The 21,609-nt window shown below is 41.4% G+C and overlaps 1 protein-coding gene across 1 annotated transcript in view; it reads left to right on the forward strand.

Moving 5' to 3' along the window:
* Positions 1-1,677: 1,677 nt before the first annotated feature.
* Positions 1,678-21,609, forward strand: part of SPATA16 (spermatogenesis associated 16) — a gene marked incomplete at its 5' end in the record, with an annotated part of 111,583 nt that continues 91,651 nt past the window's right edge. The window contains one exon of the mRNA XM_084638113.1: positions 1,678-2,292. Within this exon, the coding sequence (XP_084494239.1) occupies positions 1,678-2,292 (615 nt within the window). The remainder of the gene's footprint in view (positions 2,293-21,609) is intronic.

Below are 21,609 nucleotides of genomic sequence, written 5' to 3' on the forward strand. Positions count from 1 at the left end.
TCAACCTGGAGGTTGGGAACCAATGTCTGCGGGTTGTGACTACCTTGCTATTCCAATACGGTGAAATGGGAGAGGGGTCCCAGTTAGATCCCAGCTAGATGAGAGGAGGCCTAGTGTGGTTAGGGGGGGTCGCAACATGACAAAGGTTTGGAACCTCTGTTTTAGACTCTGACTGACAAAACACATGGTCTCATGTGGCCTACAATGCCTCCACCTGTTTCCTCCGCTCTCTTCTCTCTTTTTCTTTTCCTCTCCCGCTGTCAAATGCCCATTGCCCTAAACAGTGAATCTGATGTATCACTGTGCAATGGTGTCCACAGACATATTTCCGGTGCCTGCAATAAGCCCCACAGTACTCGCTGGAGACCTTTACCAAAGGCAAAAAAGTTTGCTATGTGTAATATTTTAAAATCTGGTTTTGCCCAAATAAATCATTGCATCGGTTTTGTAACTATCATTTGTGCAATCTGTACTTGTATTTAAGCACTTTAAATGTGTAGAAGATTGTTTAATGCAAGGTTAGAGGCCAAACCTTTCTGTTTAACAAGCCATTCTGAAAGACAGTCGCCATTAAACCTTTCACAATTAAGGTTCTCATAATAAATTGAAAAATGAAAAAAAAAACATTTCTTCTGTCTCCCACACTTCTAGACTGAGTTCAGAAGAGGCAGCTGTGAATGGGGGAAAAAATTGAATCTGAAGTCTATTATGCAAGCTAACAGTCAGCTTTGTAATATGGTTCAGGCCACCTGTCTCTTTCTGAGAAAAGTAATGCAGAGATGAAGATTGAGCCTGATTCTGCATTCTGTTACGCTAGGTTGATGCCTCTGTAACTCCATCAAAATGGAGTAGAGAATTGGGCCCTTCAGCTTTTATGTTTTTTAACAGCAATACGTGCCTCAAAACTCAGGGTAACCTGTGGAGTATCTATACATGAGATGGGCCTGAACCATCAGCCCAGATGTGAATGATCTCAGACTTGGCTCACATTAGGATTCATCTTGGAAATGTGCAGTTAGGACTCCCGCTTTAATGCCCTCTGCAGTCTGATTTTTGTCAAACATCCCACAGCTCTCATTACCTCAATGCCTGAAAATCAGTCAATGGTTTTCTCTTGAGATGACTTTGGGCAGTCTATGAAAGCGTGCATTGTGGGTCAATCAGCCACAGATTATTCTTTCTGAGATGAAGGGCCTGACTCTTCCATTCCTGTTGCACCAGCAGCTCCCACTGAAGGGGCTGAAGGTTAAGTCCTAGGACTCTGTATTTACTAATAACAGTTTAGGACTAGATTTTGTCATAAAGATACAGCCCTAACTGCACTCTAGTCCTTAGTATTTTTGTTTCTGTGAGCCCTAAATAAGAATCTATGAAAGCTGCAGTTTTTTGTATGTCATCTATGTAAGATACAGAGTCACTGATGTCACCATTAAAAAGATATCCTTTGCCAACAGCTACCAGACAGTATCTGACACCTTATTTATTGCCATTTGCACAGAATAACTATGCAGTCTATGATAAACTATGTGCTAACTGCTGGTGAATGTTGACTGGTAATGCTGCCAGGAGTAGATGTGCTGAATAAAACACTTACTTGCATTGTTTACTTTGCAGCAGTTTAGAATTATAAACCTTTCCACATTTTCTCATAGGACATTTTGCTTTCTTCAGTGAGTCATGGAGTCAGCAAGCAACACAGGTTTTGGGAACATCATAAACAAGGGGTGCCAAAATGAAACCTCCCCAAAAGCAAACGCTAGTAGGGAGCCAACCGTAGCAGCCAATAAACTGAATGATATTCCGGAAGCACTGCAAGAGGTGAAAAAAACCCCTGGGGAAACAGCAGTAGAAAATGTAATGGAGAGAATAAGAATGGCAAAGAATGGCAAAGAAAAACAAAGTAATGATTTAGACAGAGCAGGACTTAAACGGAAATTAGAAAGTGAAGAAAAGCCAGCTGTGAAAAAAGACGCAAGAATGTTAGAGCTTGATAATCAGTTAGCCACAATGCCTCGGCCTCATATTCCTCTGAAAAGTCTAATGGATGTGGAAATAAAGTTGGTCTACATTGATGAGGAGGATATTACATATGAGTTCGTTGGGTCCATGGCGTCTACCAGCACACAATCAATGTGTCGAGATGTTGAAATAGTAGACACTCTGAGTGCACCTAATTTCAGCTTTCTGCCACAGATTGACAAATGGCTTCAGGTAGCCTTAAAAGATGCCAGCACTTGCTATAGACAAAAGAAGTATGCAGTAGCAGCAGGGCAGTTCAGAACAGCACTTGAGGTATGGGATTAAAGTAGTATAGATTAATGGTAGAAAACTATGAAGTGCAAGTCTATGATTGCACTGAGTGGTTCTGACAACATCATAATGAGCAATGGTCACAAAACTCAAGTGTGTTTATGGTTTCATCAGAATCTTGAGATGTGATTTCAGGCCAAATCTGCAAACGAAGGGGTATACATAAATCCTGGGGTTTGTGAGGCATTATAATAAACGCAACAAAGCTCAAGTGATTTGTGGTGTTAACTGAACCCTAATGTACTGGAATATACTCTATGAGGGGAAAAATTCAACTGCTAGGATAAATGCATTGTTCCTCTATCATACTCCTGTATCCTACAGAGAGCAAGGATGGATTAGTGGTTAGGGCATGAGCCACTCCAAAGACTTGGGTTCAAGTCCCTACTTTGCCACAATGTGGCCTTGAGCAAGTCATTCTCTCTGTGCTTCCGTTCCCCAATTCTACAATGGGGATAATAGTACTTCCATTCTTCATAGTAGTGTTTGTGAGGATAAACACATTAAAGCTTGTAAGGTACTCAGATACTGCAGTAATAGGGATCCTATGAGTACCTAAGATTGATGTGTCTCTTTGTTTGTTGCTCTTACTGCCCATCTTTAACCCCAACTTTTTCCTGTTGCCTTATGAACAGATCCGTGTTAGGCTTATCATTATTATTATGGCTATGTGAACAATAGTTATTTTGATTCAGTGGCCAAACCAAATTAAAAAATAATTATGGGTCAAACTAAACACTTTTTTCATTTTTGACTTTTTCAACTTAAAATTGAAGCAAAATTCAAAACAAAAAGTTGTTTAGAATCAAAACACTTTCTTTTGAGAATGTCAGCACAAAATGTTTTGATTTGAGGAGGAGGGAGGAGGGAATTTGTTTTTCAAACAAAACAATTCAGTGAATTTGACACAAATCTGTGAAATGTTTCAGTTGACCCCAATCTGCATGTAAAGTTGTAGCTGAAAAAATTCACCCAGCTCTAACTGTTATGTCCTTCTTGTGGGGGAATGTGACATCAGAGGTAAATAAACCAATTATCATTCTCCGCTTTTTCCCTTGATGCATTTGCATCTTATTAGTTAAAAATGCATCATCATATTTTTAATGAAAAATCAAATCTTTGGATGCATATCTGAAAAAAAAATATTTTGATTCATATTCCACTCACTGTAACTGGATTAGAACTACAGAAGAAAAGTGAACCTGAATTATCTGAAATCCCCCACCTCTTATGCTCCCATTTACTGTATACTAAAATTCTTATGTTCATCTAAATTACTTTCATGTACCCCATTGTGATATTAGATGATTCACTGCCATTTGTTGCAAATAGAAACGTGTACAGATGACAACTGAAGGCTGATGGACCACAGTGAGTGAGAAGAAAATAATTCTATGTTCCCTTATACCATCCAGGACAATGGGTACAGATCTGCCTTCCAGTAGATGGAGACAGGAGTAAAGCAACATTTTTGTGATGTCACTTGTCCCATAAAAGGAAAGGATCCTGCCCAGTTGTTTTCCCCTTCCAGCAGATATGCCTGTAAATAGCTCTTTCAGTGGCCAGGCAGCAGTAGACTTTATTTTTTTTACTAAAAAATTATTAAATTATTACTTTTAATCTGATGATTTCTATCCCATTCTTCCAGTCACTTATCTTCTGCTGGGATTAGACAGGCTGTAGAGTGCTTTGTAGGGAAGACTGAGTTTGTGTGAAGTTGTGTTTTGCTGTTATGTTCCTTAGAGCACTCTATGAGAAGGTAACCCCTGGCTGCTATGTGTGGTCCTTTTTCTCCTCATTATCAGGGATCAATTTGCTAGACAGCAGTCCTCTGTGGATATAACCCAATTTTTCTCAGCCAGCTAAGAGACCAGAGCTTCAGATTCAGTGAGGATTGCAAAATCTCAGCTGTTCCAGACACAAAAGAAGTAAGACCTTGGCTAAGATTTTCAAAACTGAGAGATGATTTTGAGTGACTATTCCTAGTGGCCCAAGCACCTTAAAGGAATCTAATCTTCAGAGGGTGGATGCTCTGCACTTTCTGAAAATCAGGCTCCCAAAATTAAAGTTTCCCAAATCCCTCATCACTTTTGAAAATCTTGGCCAAGTTTGTGAGTGAGGTACCATAGTTTCACCAATGCTATAATAATTTCCTAGATGAATAGAATAAAAGGAGGAATTCTCAGGACTTTAATACGAATACAGTGAATTCTATTGGAAGAGAATCATAGAATATCAGGGTTGGAAGGGACGTCAGGAGATCATCTAGTCCAACCCCCTGCTCAAAACAGGACCAATCCCCAATTTTTTCCCTAGATCCCTAAATGGCCTCCTCAAGGATTGAACTCACAACCCTGGGTTTAGCAGGCCAATGCTCAAACGCTCAAACCACTGAGCTATCCCTCCCCCCAAGGAAGAGAAAAATTGTGAAATCTTTAGAAAGCCACAGCATTGCAAAGTTATGCCCAGATTTCTTTGGTGCTGCCAGTCTCAGTTAAATATATTGGAAATCCCTTGTATTATAACCGTGTAATTCAAACTGTGACAGTAGAAGTCATGGTTCATAATAATCTCATAATGGGTAAGGAATTAGACGTAATCAGATTTTAGTTTCCCTGACGTGTTTCCATAATGCTGCTATAAAACCGACATAATCGCAAAAAAGCACCAGGTTTTTTTACATCTTTATCAGATTGATGTACAGTCTCTCTCTCTCTTGCTCTTGCTCTCTTTCTCTCTTTTAAACAATGAAAGATAACAGAAATTGGATTACAATTGCTGGGAACAGGCTATGATAAACTGTTTGCTTGTGTGCAGAATCAACCTTAATGATGTCATCAGTCTCTCTTAATCATTAGTGATTAGCCTGTTACACTTGTATCATGCTGCAGCCAAAGGCTGCATCAAGAGAAGTGATATTATAGCATTTTGAAAGTAGTGTCTCCAGAAGTTCATATAGTTGCCCTATAAAGATTGAGTGATGGCCACTATCCTCACAGATAAGGCAACAGCCCAAGTTAGTCTTGCCTTTTTTTCCAATAAGTGATGCAAAATCTCACCCATAAAGGGCTATTAAGAATTTGTCAGCTAGAAGTCTTACCTAGCTTAAGGCTCCTAACTCATATTTAGACTCCGAAACAAGTGGCCTGATTTTTGAAAGTGCAAAGCATACAGCAGCCACTACCTCTCCCCACCATACCCTTTAACTTCACTGAGCTATCATCTTGGCCATGATCTTTTAGAATCATAGAATCATAGAATATCAGAGTTGGAAGCGACCTCAGGAGATAATCTAGTCCAACCCCCTGCTCAAAGCAGGACCAATCCCCAACTAAATCATCCCAGCCAGGGCTTTGTCAAGCCTGACCTTAAAAACTTCTAAGGAAGGAGATTCTACCACCTCCCTAGGTAACCCATTTTAGTGCTTCACCATCCTACTAGTGAAAAAAGTTTTTCCTAATATCCAACCTAAAGCTCCCCCGCTGCAACTTGAGACCATTACTCCTTGTTCTGTCATCTGGTACCACTGAGAACAGTCTAGATCCATCCTCTTTGGAACCCCCTTTCAGGTAGTTGAAAGCAGCTATCAAATCCCCCCCTCATTCTTCTCTTCTTCAGACTAAATAATCTTAGTTCCCTCAGCCTCTTTATCAAAAAGTACATAGATTTCTACTATGGCTTCATGAAGGAGGACAGGAAAATGTTAATTCTACATAGAAGTCATTAAAAAAGCAAATTATTTTGAGGGTGATGCTTATTGACATCTGGCCTAGCTTTCCAGTTTCTAAGGACTAATCTCAGTGGACTGATATTTAGACCCTTATTTTAGGCACTTTACTGAGCAAATCAAGGTAATTGGAAGTTGTAGTTGTTTAACTCATCTCTTCCTGGAAATGTCCACAAAATTTCTCCATGCTTTATAATTATGTGCAAAAATATAAGTGTATCAGAATAGCCATACTGGGTCAGACCAATGGACCATCTAGCCCAGTATCCTGTCTTCAACAGTGACCAATGCCAGATGCTTCTGAGGAAATGAACAAAACAGGGCTATTATCACATGATCCATTCCCTGTTGTCCAGTCCTAGCATCTGGCAGTCAGAGGCAAAGGGAGACCAAAAGCATGGGGTTCCATCCCTGACGGTCTTGGCTAGTATCTATTGAGAGACCTAACCTCCATAAACTTACATAATTCTTTTTTTGAACCCCATTATAGTTTTGGTCTTCATAACATCCTTTGGCAATGAGTTTCACAAGTTGACTGTGCATTGTGTGAAGAAAAGTACTTCTTTTTGTTTGTTTTAAACCTTCTCCATATTAATTTAATTGGTTGAGCCCTGCTTCCGCTTGGAAGGACTAAATAACACTTCCTGATTTACTTTCTCCACACCATTCATGATTTTATCATATCATATCCCTCTATCATATGCCCCCTTAACTTTCTCTTTTCCAAGCTGAATGGTCCCAGTCTTTTTAATCATATGGAAGCTGTTTCATACCCTTAGTCATTTTTGTTGCCCTTCTCTGTACCTTTTCCATTTCTAATATGGCTTTTTTGAGATGGGGTTACAAGAACTACGTGCAATATTTAAGGTGTGGGTATACTATGGACTTATGTAGTGGCATTATGATATTTGCTATCTTATAATCTATACTTTTCATAATGGGTCCTAAAATTCTGTTAGCTTTTTTGACTGCTGCTGCACATTGAGTGGACGTTTTCAGATAACTATCCACATTGACTCTGTGATGGGGCACCTGCCCACACTGGGCTCTAAGGGGTTAATAGAGCCGAGGGAGGCTGCACAGGAGGCAGCCAATCGGAGAAGGGCTGAGGGGAGCAGCCAATTATGGCCCAGCAGGGCAGAGCAGCTTCAGTCACTCATAGAATCATAGAATATCAGTGTTGGAAGGGACCTCAGGAGGTCATCTAGTCCAACCCCCTGCCCAGAGCAGGACCAATCCCCAACTAAATCATCCCAGCCAGGGCTTTGTCAAGCCTGACCTTAAAAACTTCTAAGGAAGGGGATTCCACCACCTCCCTAGGTAACGCATTCCAGTGTTTCACCACCCTCCTAGTGAAAAAGTTTTTCCCAATATCCGACCTAAATCTCCCCCACTGCAACTTGAGACCATTACTCCTTGTCCTGTCATCTGCCATCACTGAGAATAGTCTAGATCCATCCTCTTTGGATTCACCTTTCAGGTAGTTACAAACAGCTATCAAATCCCCCCTCATTCTTCTCTTCCGTAGACTAAACAATCCCAGTTCCCTCAGCCTCTCCTCATAAGTCATGTGTTCCAGACCCCTAATCATTTTTGTTGCCCTTCGCTGGACTCTCTCCAATTTTTCCACATCCACATCCTAGAGCTTGAAGAGGGAGATGGACTGGTTGCCTTTCAGGCTGAAGGCAGCAAGCACCCTGGATACAGGGTGCAGGCAGAGACTTGGGCAGATAAAGGCAGCTCCTGGTGGGCTGCAGGGATCTGCAGGCTGAGGCCCTGAGGTGAAGGGAAAGAGGGTGCTGGGACCACAGGGAAATGGCCCAGGGAAATCTACCAAGGAGTTGGAGGGGGTGCAGCAAGCAGCAACCTTCTACAGAGTCTCCACCCCCCCTCGCCACTGGGAAATAGCAAGACAGACTGCAGTCGCAGCTGAGAGAAGTGGTTGGACAGGGATTGCAGAGACGGCCCCAGAAGGGGGGAGCACAGTGTGTGGCATAGCAGAGGGCTGTGTCACTGAAGAGGACACGGTGGTCCTTGGAGGGACCTCGGTCCAGGTGTAGAAGTGACAGGTGGAGCACCACCAGAGCAGGGCACACTGGCCCGTATCGGCCATGAGGAGGTGCTGGAGTGGTGAGTCGCACCCAGTTACAAACTCCAAGATCTCTTTCTTGAGTGGCAATAGGGTCTAAATTAGCTATCTCATTTTGTACGTATAGTTCAGATTATGTTTTCCAATCTGCATTACTTTGTATTTATCAACATTACATAAGAATGGCCATTCTGGGTCAAGAATGGCCATACTGGGTCAGACCAATGGTTCATCTAACCCTGTATCCTGTCTTCCAACAGTGGCCAATGCCAGGTGCTTCAGAGGGAATGAACGGAACAGGTAATCATCAAGTGATTCATCCCCTGTTGCCCATTCCCAGCTTCTGGCAACAGAGGCTAGGGACACTTCAGAGCATGATTTTGCATCCCTGCCCATCCTGGCTAATAGCCATTGATGGACCTATCCTCCATGAACTTATCCAGTTCTTTTCTGAACCCTATTTTAACCTTGGCCTAACAACATCCTCTGGCAAGGAGTTCTACAGGTTGAATGTGCATTGTGTGAAGAAATACTTTCTTTTGTTTGTTTTAAACTTGCTGCCTATTAATTTCATTTGGTGACCCCTAGTTCTTGTGTTATGAGAAGGAATAAATTACACTTCCTTATTTACTTTCTCCATTATTTTATAGACCCTTGTCATATCTCCCCTTAGTCGTCTCTTTTACAATCTGAAAAGTCCCAGTCCTAATAATCTCTCCTCAGACGGAAGCAGTTCCATACCCCTAATCATTTTTGTTGCCCTTTGAATTCCATCTGCCATTTTTTGCTCAGGCACCCAGTCATGCAAGATCCCTTTGTAACTCTTTGCAATCTGTGTTGGACTTAACTATCTTGCGTAAGTCTGTATCATCTATAAATTTGCCATATCACTGTTTACCCCTTTTTCCAGATCATTTAGCAATATGTTGAACAGTACTGACCCCAGTACAGACCCCTGGGGGACTCCACTACTTACCTCTCTCCATTCTGAAAACTGACCATACATTCCTACTCTTTGTTTCCTGTCTTTTAACCAGTTACCAATCCATGAGAGGACCTTCCCTCTTATCCCATGACAGCTTACTTTGAATAAGAGCCTTTCCTGAGGGACCTTGTCAAAAGCTTTCTGAAAGTCCAAGTACACTATATCCACTTATCACCCTTGTTCACAAGTTTGTTGACCGCCCCCTTAAAAAATTCTAATAGAGTTGTGAGGCATGATTTCCCTTTACAAAAGCCATGTGGACTCTTCCACAACAAACTGTGTTCATCTATGTGTCTGGTAATTCTGTTCTTCACTATAGTTTCAACCAGTTTGCCTCATACTGAAGGTAGACTTACTGGTCTCTAATTGCCAGAATCATATCTGGAGCCTTTTTTAAAAAATGGATGTCACATTAGCTATCCTCCAGTCATCTGGTACAGAAGCTGATTTAAGCAATAGGTTACATACCACAATTAGTAGGTCTGCAATTTCATATTTGAGTTCCTTCAGAACTCTTGGGTGAATACCATCTGGTCCCAGTGACTTATTACTATTTAATTTATCAATTTGTTCCAAAACCACCTCTATTGACACCTGAATCCGGGACACTTCCTCAGATTTGTCATCTAAAAAACTGACTCAGGTGTGGGAATCTCCCTCATATCCTCTGCAGTGAAGAATGTAAAGAATTCATTTAGCTTCTCTACAATGGCCTTGTCTTCCTTGAGTGCTGCTTTAGCACCGCGATTGTCCCATGGCCCCACTGATTGTTTGGCAGGCTTCCTGCTTCTGATGTACTTTAAAAAAAATGCTGTTAGTTTCTGTGTCTTTTGCTCATTACTCTTCACATTCTTTTTTGGCCCGCCTAATTATAGTTTTACACTTGGTTGCCGATAAGTTAATGAATATTATGGTTAAGAGTTTTCATGCACGTGGGCCAAGAAATTCAATCTTATGGTTCCCAAAGCAATTGTAAGTAAGACACTTGGCATCTCAAGTGAGTCTCCAACTTTGAAACAATCACAGATACTATTCAGATTTAAGGAAATAAATTATTGTTTTATCCTGACATTTGTTTATTTTGAGTCTGAGGCACTAATCCAGAAAAGTATACGCCAAGCTTTAAGTGCATGAGCAGTTCCATTGGAGTCAAGTGCTACCATAACACAAACAATAAATAACAATAATAGCAGTTATTTTGTTTAAAATATCCTTTGCACACCTACCTATTTGTTTGTACAGCATCAACACTCTTCTGTCCCTGTTTTAGATGCGCCAGCACTATCCTGGTATTTCTCAGAGAATGTCCTATGTACTAACCTGATAATATATTTGCACATGTAAATGTTGATTTTGAAAATCTAAGATGTCACATTTCATCAATCAAGGAAAAATTTTAGGAGAAGAGGAAAATTGAATTTCTTGTCTCATTCAGAGACTCTTTTATATTAGACAGCATGCTATTGATCACCACAGATGTAATAAAAGTGCTGTTATCAAGAGAAGAATAAGTTGCTTTTCACCATTTCTGTACTATTTATCAGCCATTAAAATAACCAGAAAGGATTTTTTGCTGCATTACACTTGATCTGGGGTAGGACAAAATAATGCTTCCTTGGAGAACTCTCATCAATAGAGCTTAAGAATTAAGTGGTTTCTGCCACTAGCAAGGAGAACACCTGAAGAAATTGGGGCACTACTCCCTGTATCTTGGCAATATAGTATGTGGAGAGGAAAGTGCTGTAAATTCACTGAAGTTTTTAGAGTGGTAGCTGTGTTAGTCTGTATCATCAAAAACAACGAGGAGTCCTTGTGGCACTTTAGAACTAACAAATTTATTTGGGCATAAACTTTCGTGGGCTAAAGCCCACTTCATCAGATGTATGAGTGGAACATACAATAAGGAGGTATAAATACACAGCATATGAAAAGATGGGAGTTGCCTTACCAAGTGGGGAGTCAGTGCTAAGGAGCCAATTCAATTTAAGTTAGAAGTAGGCAATTCTCAACAGTTGACGAGAAGGAGTGGAAGTCACTTTTGTAGTGTTAATGAGGCCAATGTAAACAAGGTGGCCCATTTCATACAGTTGACACAAGGTGTGAGTATTTAGCAAGGGGAAATTAGTTTTTGTAAAGACAACGAGGACTACTTGTGGCACCTTAGAGACTAACAAATTGATTTATTTATACCTCCCTACTGTATGTTCCACTCCATGCACCTGATGAAGTGGGTTTTAGCCCACGAAAGCTTATGCCCAAATAAATTTGTTAGTCTCTAAAGTGCCACAAGGACTCCTTGTTGTTTTTACTTCAGTTTTTGGCGTCCATCTGTTGGAACAGAAGGAAACATCTGGATTGCTATGAGAAATAATTCTTCCGCTTCAGCAAGTGTAACACTGACAGATTCCGGTCATTGGCAGGCAGGATTGACCCTGAGATCTCTGGAGCTTAGTGCATGAGCCTCTACCGTATGAGCTAAAGGCCAACTGGCTCTTAGCGCGCGCACACAGACTCTCTCTCTCTCTCTCCCACCTCACCCCCCCGCCAGCCAGCCAGCCACTAGATGGTACAGAACACCACACCCAGAAGACATGTGGGTTACACAAGCTCTACAAAACCCAGACTTACATATGTCAAAAAATATTGTTGTAGACATTTGTTAATAACTTTGCAAGAAACATGGTACGGGGGCGGGGGGGGAAGGAGGGGAAGGGGCGGCAAATGGGTCAAAAGATCTGATCTTAAATTAATCTTCCCAGCATCAGAAAGCGTAAAAATACTTCATAAACATCATGCTGTGTCATACATCTTTTAAAATTTTACACATTACACTCTGTTGTCCTGAAAATATTTTTCGCCTAGTCATTAAACCAAGAAATGAAAGAAGCTAAGAACGACTCTGTTACTTAAGAGCATAGAAAGAATCCCACAGTATCACAGTACAGACAATATCCAGAGAAGCGTGTGTCTCTGGGATATGAAATTCATCCCACGAGTGAGGTGAAGACCTCAAATAAAGTGTGATTAATTCACAAGAGTGCTATAGTGGTCTTTTTCATGAGCTGGAATATTTCCATATTCCACAGATGGCCATTATGGGCTCTGCGTCTATGACACTGAAACAAGCATTAGTGTCTTTTTTTTTTTAAGTGAACTTTCTGATTTTAGATTAACCCTCTGTGTGACTTGCTGTTGCCTTGTGAAACAAGCGTTTGGCAGGGACACCCTTTCCACCTTCTCGACAACACCATCCTTGAAGGCCAGACATTTGGGGAGAGAAAATTAAGGTGGTAGGGTACAGTGGACATAATTACAATTAGGCAATAAGATCGAACATCGCCCTCCATCATGTGGCTTATTACATACCTTCTATGCAAAATGAGGCAGGAAGCAAAGATGAGTATTTCCTAAGCAGCTGCAACACCTACACAAAACAGAAGGTTAATCTGAAATAGCATGGTCAGAGAATGCCTGCTAGGCACATCTGGCCCTCATGGAGACCATGTAGACCCCCTCTGCTGCAGTGGGTACTTTGGGAGGCATTGAGCACAGTGTCTGCTAGAGCTCTTAGGGCGTGCAGCCACTGCACCATGCTTAGAGATATATTGGATATATTCTTTTCCTCAGCCAGTAAACTTTTACTAGCTGCTTTGGAGGGATAGGGGGCACCCATTTACTGCCTTCTCCATGTTCCTTCCTGTGCCTTTTGGCATGTCTTGTGTCCCAGGGAGTACGCAGGGGACTGCAATTGTAGCTGATTCATGCACAGGCATGAAAGAGAAGAGAGGGCATCTCCATGTTATTTCCCCCAACCCCTCCTCATTGTGCCCTTGAACAAGCCAGCCACAGTCTGACCCCTATGAATTGAAAAATCCCATGGGCTGAAGCTGGAAATTCAGCCTCTGTAATGTTTTGCTTTTCAGAGCTGAATCAGACCCCTAAGTTATTTTATTATCATCATCATTAAGGCAGCCAGTAGGAACCCCATCCAAGGATCAAGGCCACATTGTGCTAAGCGCTGCAGAGACAAAGATAGTCCTTGCCCTCAGAGTGCTTAGAATCAAGATGCTGAGCTTATACTCCAGTCGTAAAGTTTTCATCCTCCACTAACACAGCTATTCCTTAAATGTACACATTGAATTTAACTTTCTTGAAGAAAGGCCTCATAATCAGCAGTTTTTCTCTCCCTATAGTACAGTCATTATATTTTTAGGCCTCAAACCCAAGAAATTGATTTTTTTTTCACTGCCGCTTATTGTCTTTTATTGCTGTAGAAGATTTTGATCAGGGATGTGAAACTTACCGATGGATCAAATCTGGTTAGTGGAATGGAGTGGGATTCTGTGATAATGATCCATTTGGGCATACCCTTACCTTTTCATCACTGAATTTGAATCTTTCTGTCTTCCAGGCATTTCTAGAGTGGCTATCACCATGGTAGAGCTAAAATCTGCACAACTATTTGTCCACAAGGGATCTCACTCTGCCCTTCTCCTTGTTTGAGCTGATGTTACTTCTTTGGCTTACACAGTGCTTTTCCTCAAAGAATACTCTGTGTGAATCCATAAAAGAATGTGCTTCCCCAGCCAGACTTGTACAGAAGCAAAATCCCTATCACAGAAGGGACAGAGCATATTTTGCTATCATTTCAGGGCCAAAGCAGATCAGTCAATTTATAATTAGTTCTAACTGGCATCTTTACATGCTATTAAATTATTTACCTGGAGGTGTCAGGCATTCAAAAACACAAACTATTTTCCTATTTCCTTGGAAACATTAATAAACAAAATAATAACAATTGTACAAAAAGTCACACTTACCCGTCACTTACAGCTGAAACTTCCACTGCCCTGTATGACTGACGGGTAAATGTATCACTACCAGTGAGAAACTAAGATGTGGTACATATAGTGGACCCTCAGTAGGCATCATACAGAAAAGGAAGGATGGTCCAGTGGTTAGGGTACTAGCCAGAGATATGGGTTCAATTCCTTGTTGCCACAAGGTTCCTGTGTGACCTTGGGCAAGTCTCTTAAAGTTTCTGGCCTCCTGGAAATCAAAATGGGGTACTTGTACTTCCCTGTCTCACAGGAGTGTTATGAGGATGAATATATTAAAGATTCTGAGGTGCTCAGATTCTACAGTAATGGCAGACAGAGAAGTACCATATGCCAAGCTTATGATACGATAGCAGGTAGTTGAGTTTGAATAGACAGCTTAGAGATTTTGCATGTTGGGGAGCTTCTTTCCTACTTAGTAAGCTGGAACCACAGCTAAACTTTCCTGATTGTTGCACAGAAATGCAGTGCGTGGATCCAACAATAAGGAGGACCCAGATATGGCTTGTGACTAATCTATTTTAACTAATATTTTATTACCTGCATTTATAAGCCATGCAACCCACTTCTGAGCGTGTTTTCAATATGTTCAAAAACACCACTTAGTAGTGATTCACCAACAATTACGAACTGGCAGGCAATTGCTAGATTAGTCACAATCACCTCAGTAATGTGAAAGGAACCCCAAAACACCAACCCCACCTAATTCTATAGGCCTGAGTTACTGTCTGCCTAAGCCATTGCACAGAGGCCAGGGTCAGTGTGTGAGCCTTGCACTATGTTAAGTACTTTTATGGCCCTATCAATATATTATCTGAGCACCTTGCAGATACTAAGGCAAGTACCTTCACTATACCCCTATGAGACAGGGAAGCGTAATTGTCCCTACAGTTACAGATGGGGACGTGAAGAGAGAGATTAAGTGACTTGCCCAGGTTCACACAGGAAGTCATTGACACAGCCAGGAGATGAAGCCAGCTCTGCTTTGGCTCAGTTCAGTGGCTCAAGCATACTTCTTCCTAGAATCAAGGTGCTTCCATAGAAAAGCTCCCCGTCACCAGTGTCTGGGAATTTACATGCTGGGACAATTAATTAGAGCACCTGGGCTGGTGGCTACAGTCTGGAAGGTGCATAATAGGATTACACAAGGCACGAGGATTATTGTTTAATTTGTGACTGTGGCATCTCATGACTGGAAGCAACACTGATTGAAAACATGGTGACATTCAGCTTAATTTGTAGGGAGAACTCCTATCTGGGCAAGTATGCAGAAAGTCCAAACATCAACAGCACAGATTAAATAGCACAGGCAGGTGGTGGTAATGGTAGGGGTGTTATGTGAAAGCATTTTTTACCTGAAGAGTCTTTAAATCAAATCGCTGTATACTTATACAGGCTCCTCTGAGAAGAGAGCTGAAGATGCAGGCTGTAGTGGGCACTCTGAGTTGGCAAGTGTTCATGGACTGATTGGAAGGTAACTTTATCTGTGCGGACAGTTTGGAGAAAATGTGTTATTAAAGTACTTTATTTCCATTTAGAGATTCACACCAGCACACCCAGACAGCAGACAGTGACAGCTCTTACCAGACCTATTTGTTATTTTACACTCTCAAAGGCTGAACAGGAGTAGGATGAATATAAGAGCTGAAAAACTGTATACCCATGAAGCAGACAATGAAAGGCATAGGTAGGCGTAATCAGATTCTGGATGCTTTTGGGGAGGGCTTTGGTTTTGCTTGTTGATAATGAACGTGAGATTGCCAGGTTTCTAATACCTCATGCTGACTGCAGCATTCAGAGCAAGACTCTCTTTGGAGTTTACCCCACCACACGTTACTGGAATTGTGGAAGTGAGAGGCTGGCTGTGCAGCTAACTTTAGCCTGATATGCTGAATACTGCTTGAAAATACCTTCCGTAAATGGTTGCTTTTCACCAGTTCTGGCGAGTTGGCCATCCAAGTGAAACAATTACTTCTGTTTCTCACCGATGTTGCCTTAGGACTGGGTTTGGTGCACTGAGATGTGTGAACATTTGTGTATAGTGGTAGAGTTAAATGCCATTGTGTCTTTGGGTGGGATTTGAATGAAGAGAAGGTGGGGATTGGTGTAGTGAGAGTGGGATTTGGCTGAGGGCAAAATGGTCAGATTAACAGGAAAGGAGCATAAATTGAGGGGCTGCATTTGGCTGGACTGAAAGTGTGGGATTACGTATCCAGAGACCAGAAGAAAGGAGGCTGCAGGAATCAAGAGAGGAGAGAGAAAAGCTGAAGAGGACCCCTTGGTTACAAGCCTGGTTGACAGGATAATGATGTAGCCAGCAGTAACAGAGAACAGAGAAATTTGCATTTCCTTGCACTAGTAGGGTGAATCTGTCCCTTATCTGGACTAACATATTAACCTCTCATGCTGTGGATATGTGATACTAGATATGGTAGATCAGAAAGTGCCATGAGACATTTGCAAGACAAGATGCTCTATAAATGAGATTTGATTGTACTGCTCAGACCGCAGTAGCACCTCTGGAACCATCATGGTATATTGATTCAATAATATATGTTTAATTGCAGAGCTTGTGGGTTTTTGCTTCCCTGACCACACCTTTCACCTTGGCAATATTTGCATCTGGAGCATATTGTGAAATAATTATTCCTAATGAGGGTCACAGTTTTATAGTACTGCACACAGGTTAATATGATGGGGGATTCATTTCTGTAAAATGGATGACATTTTCTGAAAACTTAGTGTCCTGATTTAACACTTCTGATGTAAATAATTTATGGTGACAGCACCAGCTGTATGTTACAAGTAGGATAGGACTTTGGATTGAAATTAGGAGAATAGACAAGCATGACTAAGGGGTGGGACTGCTGCAGGAACTGTATGCTTAGCTATTGTAGATGAGAATGTTTCATGCCAAGTTTATATATATCTATAATATAGTGTAGCAAATGACCACTGTCTTTTAACAACCAACTTGAAATGAACACAACCTGAAATGTGAGATCTAAGCATCCCCTGTGTTTTGTGGGCATTTGAAATCTGAATTTTGAAATGGCCCCCATCCTCATAGGAGGCTGAACCAAAGACCCACATTCACATACCCTCAAATTTTGGGGAGCTAGAAATCTGGAGCTGAATTTTTTACTTTCAGGCCCACCCCGCAATCAATCCATTCACATAGTGAGACACACTAAAAGTTGTTATACAGTCTAGCTGAGAAAAGCACTTACACATGTGCTTCAGGGCCCTTCCGGAATAGTGATGCTTTCCTGAATGAGGGCTGTAAGTATAATAGAGAATCTTCCAGAGTTTTGCATGTCACAGGTGCACCTAGCTCACGGCTAGCACTATCTAAATAATAGACAATCATATCTCCATCTATACACTATACAAAACATCCATGGCAGAACAGCTTGTGCAATGCCTGGTGAATTTAGCTCTTCTTGTGTGACAGCTGCATACAGGATTAATAATGAATTAAAATGATATGACCCTTTCAATTCATTGTGCAAAAAGTTTTTTACACAAATATCATTAACAACAAATGCAGAATTTTTGCATAGAATTCCTGCTCAGTTGACTGAAGCGATAACCCAAGATGTCGATATATTGTTGACCCGAAGAAGGAAAGTTGGGTTTTGAGCAATGATATCACTAAGAGCCAATCCTTTCCACTTTTTTTTCATCCACGCTGATTGTTACGGGTTATACTATGCCACTGTTAATTAGTTCTTTATTATACTGATTTCCTATCATTTTGCTTGGAAAGTGAGGCTGAACAGAATATACTAATAGGTTTAAGAGACTGTATTTATTTATTTATTTATTTAGACAAAGAAATCTTGTTTATATGAAGGTTGTGGTGGTCAAGCCATAAACAGCAGTGGGTGCTGCCAAGTTTTGAAAGCTATTCCTGGAAGTAGCCTTCCTTAAGAGGCAATTCTTGGGACAAAATTGCAGTGTTAGAACTGTTGGCTGATGGACATGCAGTATGATTTGATGTTGTTGTAGGCCTCTTGGTCCCAGGATATCAGAGAGACAAGGTGGGTACGGTAATATCTTTCATTGGACCAACTTCTGTTGGGGAGAAAGGCAAGGTTTTGAGCTTACACCGAGCTCTTCTCCAACCAGCGGACCAAATTCAGTGGTGAATCCTGGTCACATGCCATCTGAGGCATGAATTACTAAAAGAAGTAATTCTCATCCTCAAAGGAAACCTGCACCACACTTTCAAAAGACGAGCCTGGGAGCTTAAATCATAACCTTGCTGGACACTAAAAATCATGGACTAGTGGCTTTATTATGTCGGTGTAGCAAGAGAGTTAAATCAGCTGGAAGAGCATTGCAGTGTGCACACCTCCACTTTTGATGGCACTCTTGAACACAGTACTTAGTGATGATAGTCTTGTGGTTAAGGCATTGGATTAGGATTTAGGAGATATGAGTTTGATTTCTTCCTGTCACAAACTTCTTCTGTGACCTTGGCCAAATCTCTTTATTTGTATTCCTGTAGCACCTAGGGGCCTCAGTCAATATGTATATACATCCAATACATACAGTAGGAAACAGTCTTTGCACTGAAGAGTATATAATATAATTAATCTCTGTCTGTTTCCCAGCTCTAAAATAGAGATACTTCTTTTCTCCCAGCCTTTGTCTTCTCCATTTACATAGTAAACTCTTTGGCACACACACTGTCTCTTATTATGTGTATGTATTGTTCTGCAGCTATTCAGACACGGAGCATTATTGCTGGAAGTACTCTCCCTTCAGTGTACCCTGGGTAAGTATTCTTAGGTAATCTGAGACTATCTCAGTTTAAAAGTAAACCTTCTGAAAGTAAAAATACTGTCTATCATATGTGAAGGACATAAAATGATATGTTTCAGCTTTTTATTTTTTAATCCCAGAACGGCTCTAAAACTTCAACTGTTTAAATTGTTTTCTTCAACTTTATAGCACCTATAAAAATTCTAGACACACAAAGATTTCCACAGACCCAAAATGGTACAAAAATCTTTTGTAAAAAATACCTCAAAATTTCCCAGTTCAGCATTAAAAACAAATTGTGCTCTGTAACATAACTGGAAAACAATCTATGCAAAAGCTAAGAACCTTTCCAAGACTTCCTCCATCTTTTGAATGGTTTTCAAAAGGCCACATGCTTGCTGCAGTGAGTTGGGGTGGATGACCCAACACAAGTTTCTTCCAGCCTTGTTTGTATTAACACAAAAAAGTCTTTCTTACAATGATGGTAATAGCTATTAGCTTATTTAATTTACTGTTCATCTCACTAATGTCAGGTACTCTAAACATTTCAAATATTCAAACCACTCTGTTGTGCATAGACTTTTACTTTTGAAAATAGAGAATATTCTAATTGCAACACTGTACTTGGGACATTACAGTAGCATGTAGAGGCCCAAATCAAGATCAGGATCCCATTGTGTTAGCCACTATATAAACGCTTAGGGGACAGTCCCTGCCTTGAAGAACTTACTACATAAATAGACAAGACAGACAAAGTATTGTTACTCCAATTTTGTAAATGGGGAACTGAGGACCAAACTGATTAAAGGAGAGATTGTCATTTACATCCTTGAAAAATCTCCCCCTAAGGATATACGGCAAGTATATGGTACAGGTAGGAATTGAACCCTTGTGTCCTAGCCCGGTGCCTTAATGACAAAGCCATCCTTCTTGTCTATGTCAAAGCTTGTCTGGCAAATCCTTGTCTTTTTTTTAAAGTAGTTTGACAAGGCTCATGCCTTCAAAGACTTTAGAAGGATTATAACATTGAACATGGTTTTTCAAATCAGCAATAAAATGAAACCTTGAGAAAGACACTGAATTGAAGAATTTCAGTGTTTGGATCCTGAATGATTCCCTCCTTCTCACTATCCTTCAAGAACCTGCAGTCTAGGGAGTAGCCTCAATTCTCCAATTCCCATAAATTTAACAGAGGTCACAGCATGACCTATTCAGCTGAGAAGCATTACCACTGAGAACCCCTATGATACCTTTACACTCACTTATGTGTGAACATAATTCTCTGAATCTTTTATCCACACATAGTGTGTCTTACCCATAGAAAGACTTCAGCAGATGTATACGGCACCAGGAGTAAAGTTACAAGTGATGAATTCTCTGATTTATAACTCTTTCTGGTAGCAAGATAATAGAAAATTGTAAGCTTATGGGTGTTGCGGAGTACACAACTTCTTCCAGCAGAGGCAAGAAGGGAAAGAGAAGATATTCATCACCCCTAAGCTAAGGGGACGCTTGGTTGTATGACCCCTGTTGTCTGTAAAAAATATGGAGCTGGTCTCAAAACAATCACAGAAAATGAATTTTAAAGACCGTGGTAGCCTTGTAAGTGTTAAATTTCAGTGATGGTACATGAACCTTCCTGTTTCTAGTGTGTGTAGGTGCAAAATAAGATGAGACTATGGAGACACTTGCTTACAGTGCCACCTTTGTTATTTAAAGAGATGTCTTGGCCTGTTAATGTGGCTTAGCACATTCTATAAACAATTGAGTATTGCATCTAAAACAGATATTAGCTGGTCACAAATTTTGGCGGGGAGGGGATGGACAGAGAAGAAACCGAAATATGCCCAGTCCCACATTCTAAGGTTCTTGATCACAGTAATGTGCACAGTAGGCAGTCCAGAGTTGTCAAATCTGAACTCAGGTGGGCAAGGCCTCGGTGTACCATGATCCAGGCAGAAGTTACTCTTCTGAGATAGAACTTGCTTGTGGGTTAGTGCTCTCTTCGGGTCCTATAGATCATTTTCAGTGAGATCTTAGAGTTTAAAGGCACATCTCTGGCAAATCCGAAACCCTAACTCAGTATTGCCAAGCTCATGAAATCAAAACTCGAGAGTTGGACCCTCAAGAAGCATGAGATTGGCCCAAAAAAATCATGAGAACCTTTTCGCATAAAGATGGGACTTCATTTTTTCAGTCTGCCTTTTGATTTTTTTTTATCTCCCCCTGCCCATCCCCTGTGCGTCTTTCTCTCTCACACACTGTTGCCCACTCTCCCAAATCTACTGGGCAAGGTGTTTTTGGCCTCTGCTTCAGGAGCTGCCCAGCGCCCCCAGTCAGTTCAACCTCCACCCCTCCTGTTCTGTTGCCCCAGCCTCACTTCTGCTTTTTCTAGGGCCCTTCACCACCCTCCCCCAGGCCTGATGGGCTGCAGTGGGTCCCCTATCCCCCCCTCCAAGGGCTCTTCACACCCACTACCCCTGCCCAGACCAGATGCTGCAGAGGTAAGAGGGAGGAGCAGAGGTGTCATCCTGCTCATATTTCTCACAGGAAGGGAGTGGGGATTAAGCAGCAGAGCCACATTGGGCTGTTGGGTCTCTTAGGGCACATCTACACTGCAATTAAAAACCTGTGGAACGGAGTCTCTGAGCCTGGGTCAGCTAACTTGGGATCACGGGGCTTGGGCTGCAGGGCTGAAAATTGCCCGGAGGCAGGTCTCAGAGGCCGTGCTCCAACCTGCCCCCAAACATCTACACTGCAATTTTCAGCCCTGCAGCCCAAGCCCTTTGAGCCTGAGTCAGCTGACCCAGGCCAGCCACAGCCATGCTACAGGTCTTTTATCACCCTGTAGATGTACCCTGTGTTCCCTCCTCCCCCTGTGAGAAGGATG

This window comes from Lepidochelys olivacea (genome assembly GCF_965140295.1).
Source record: "Lepidochelys olivacea isolate rLepOli2 genome assembly, chromosome: 9".
NCBI classification, from domain to species: Eukaryota; Metazoa; Chordata; order Testudines; family Cheloniidae; genus Lepidochelys; species Lepidochelys olivacea.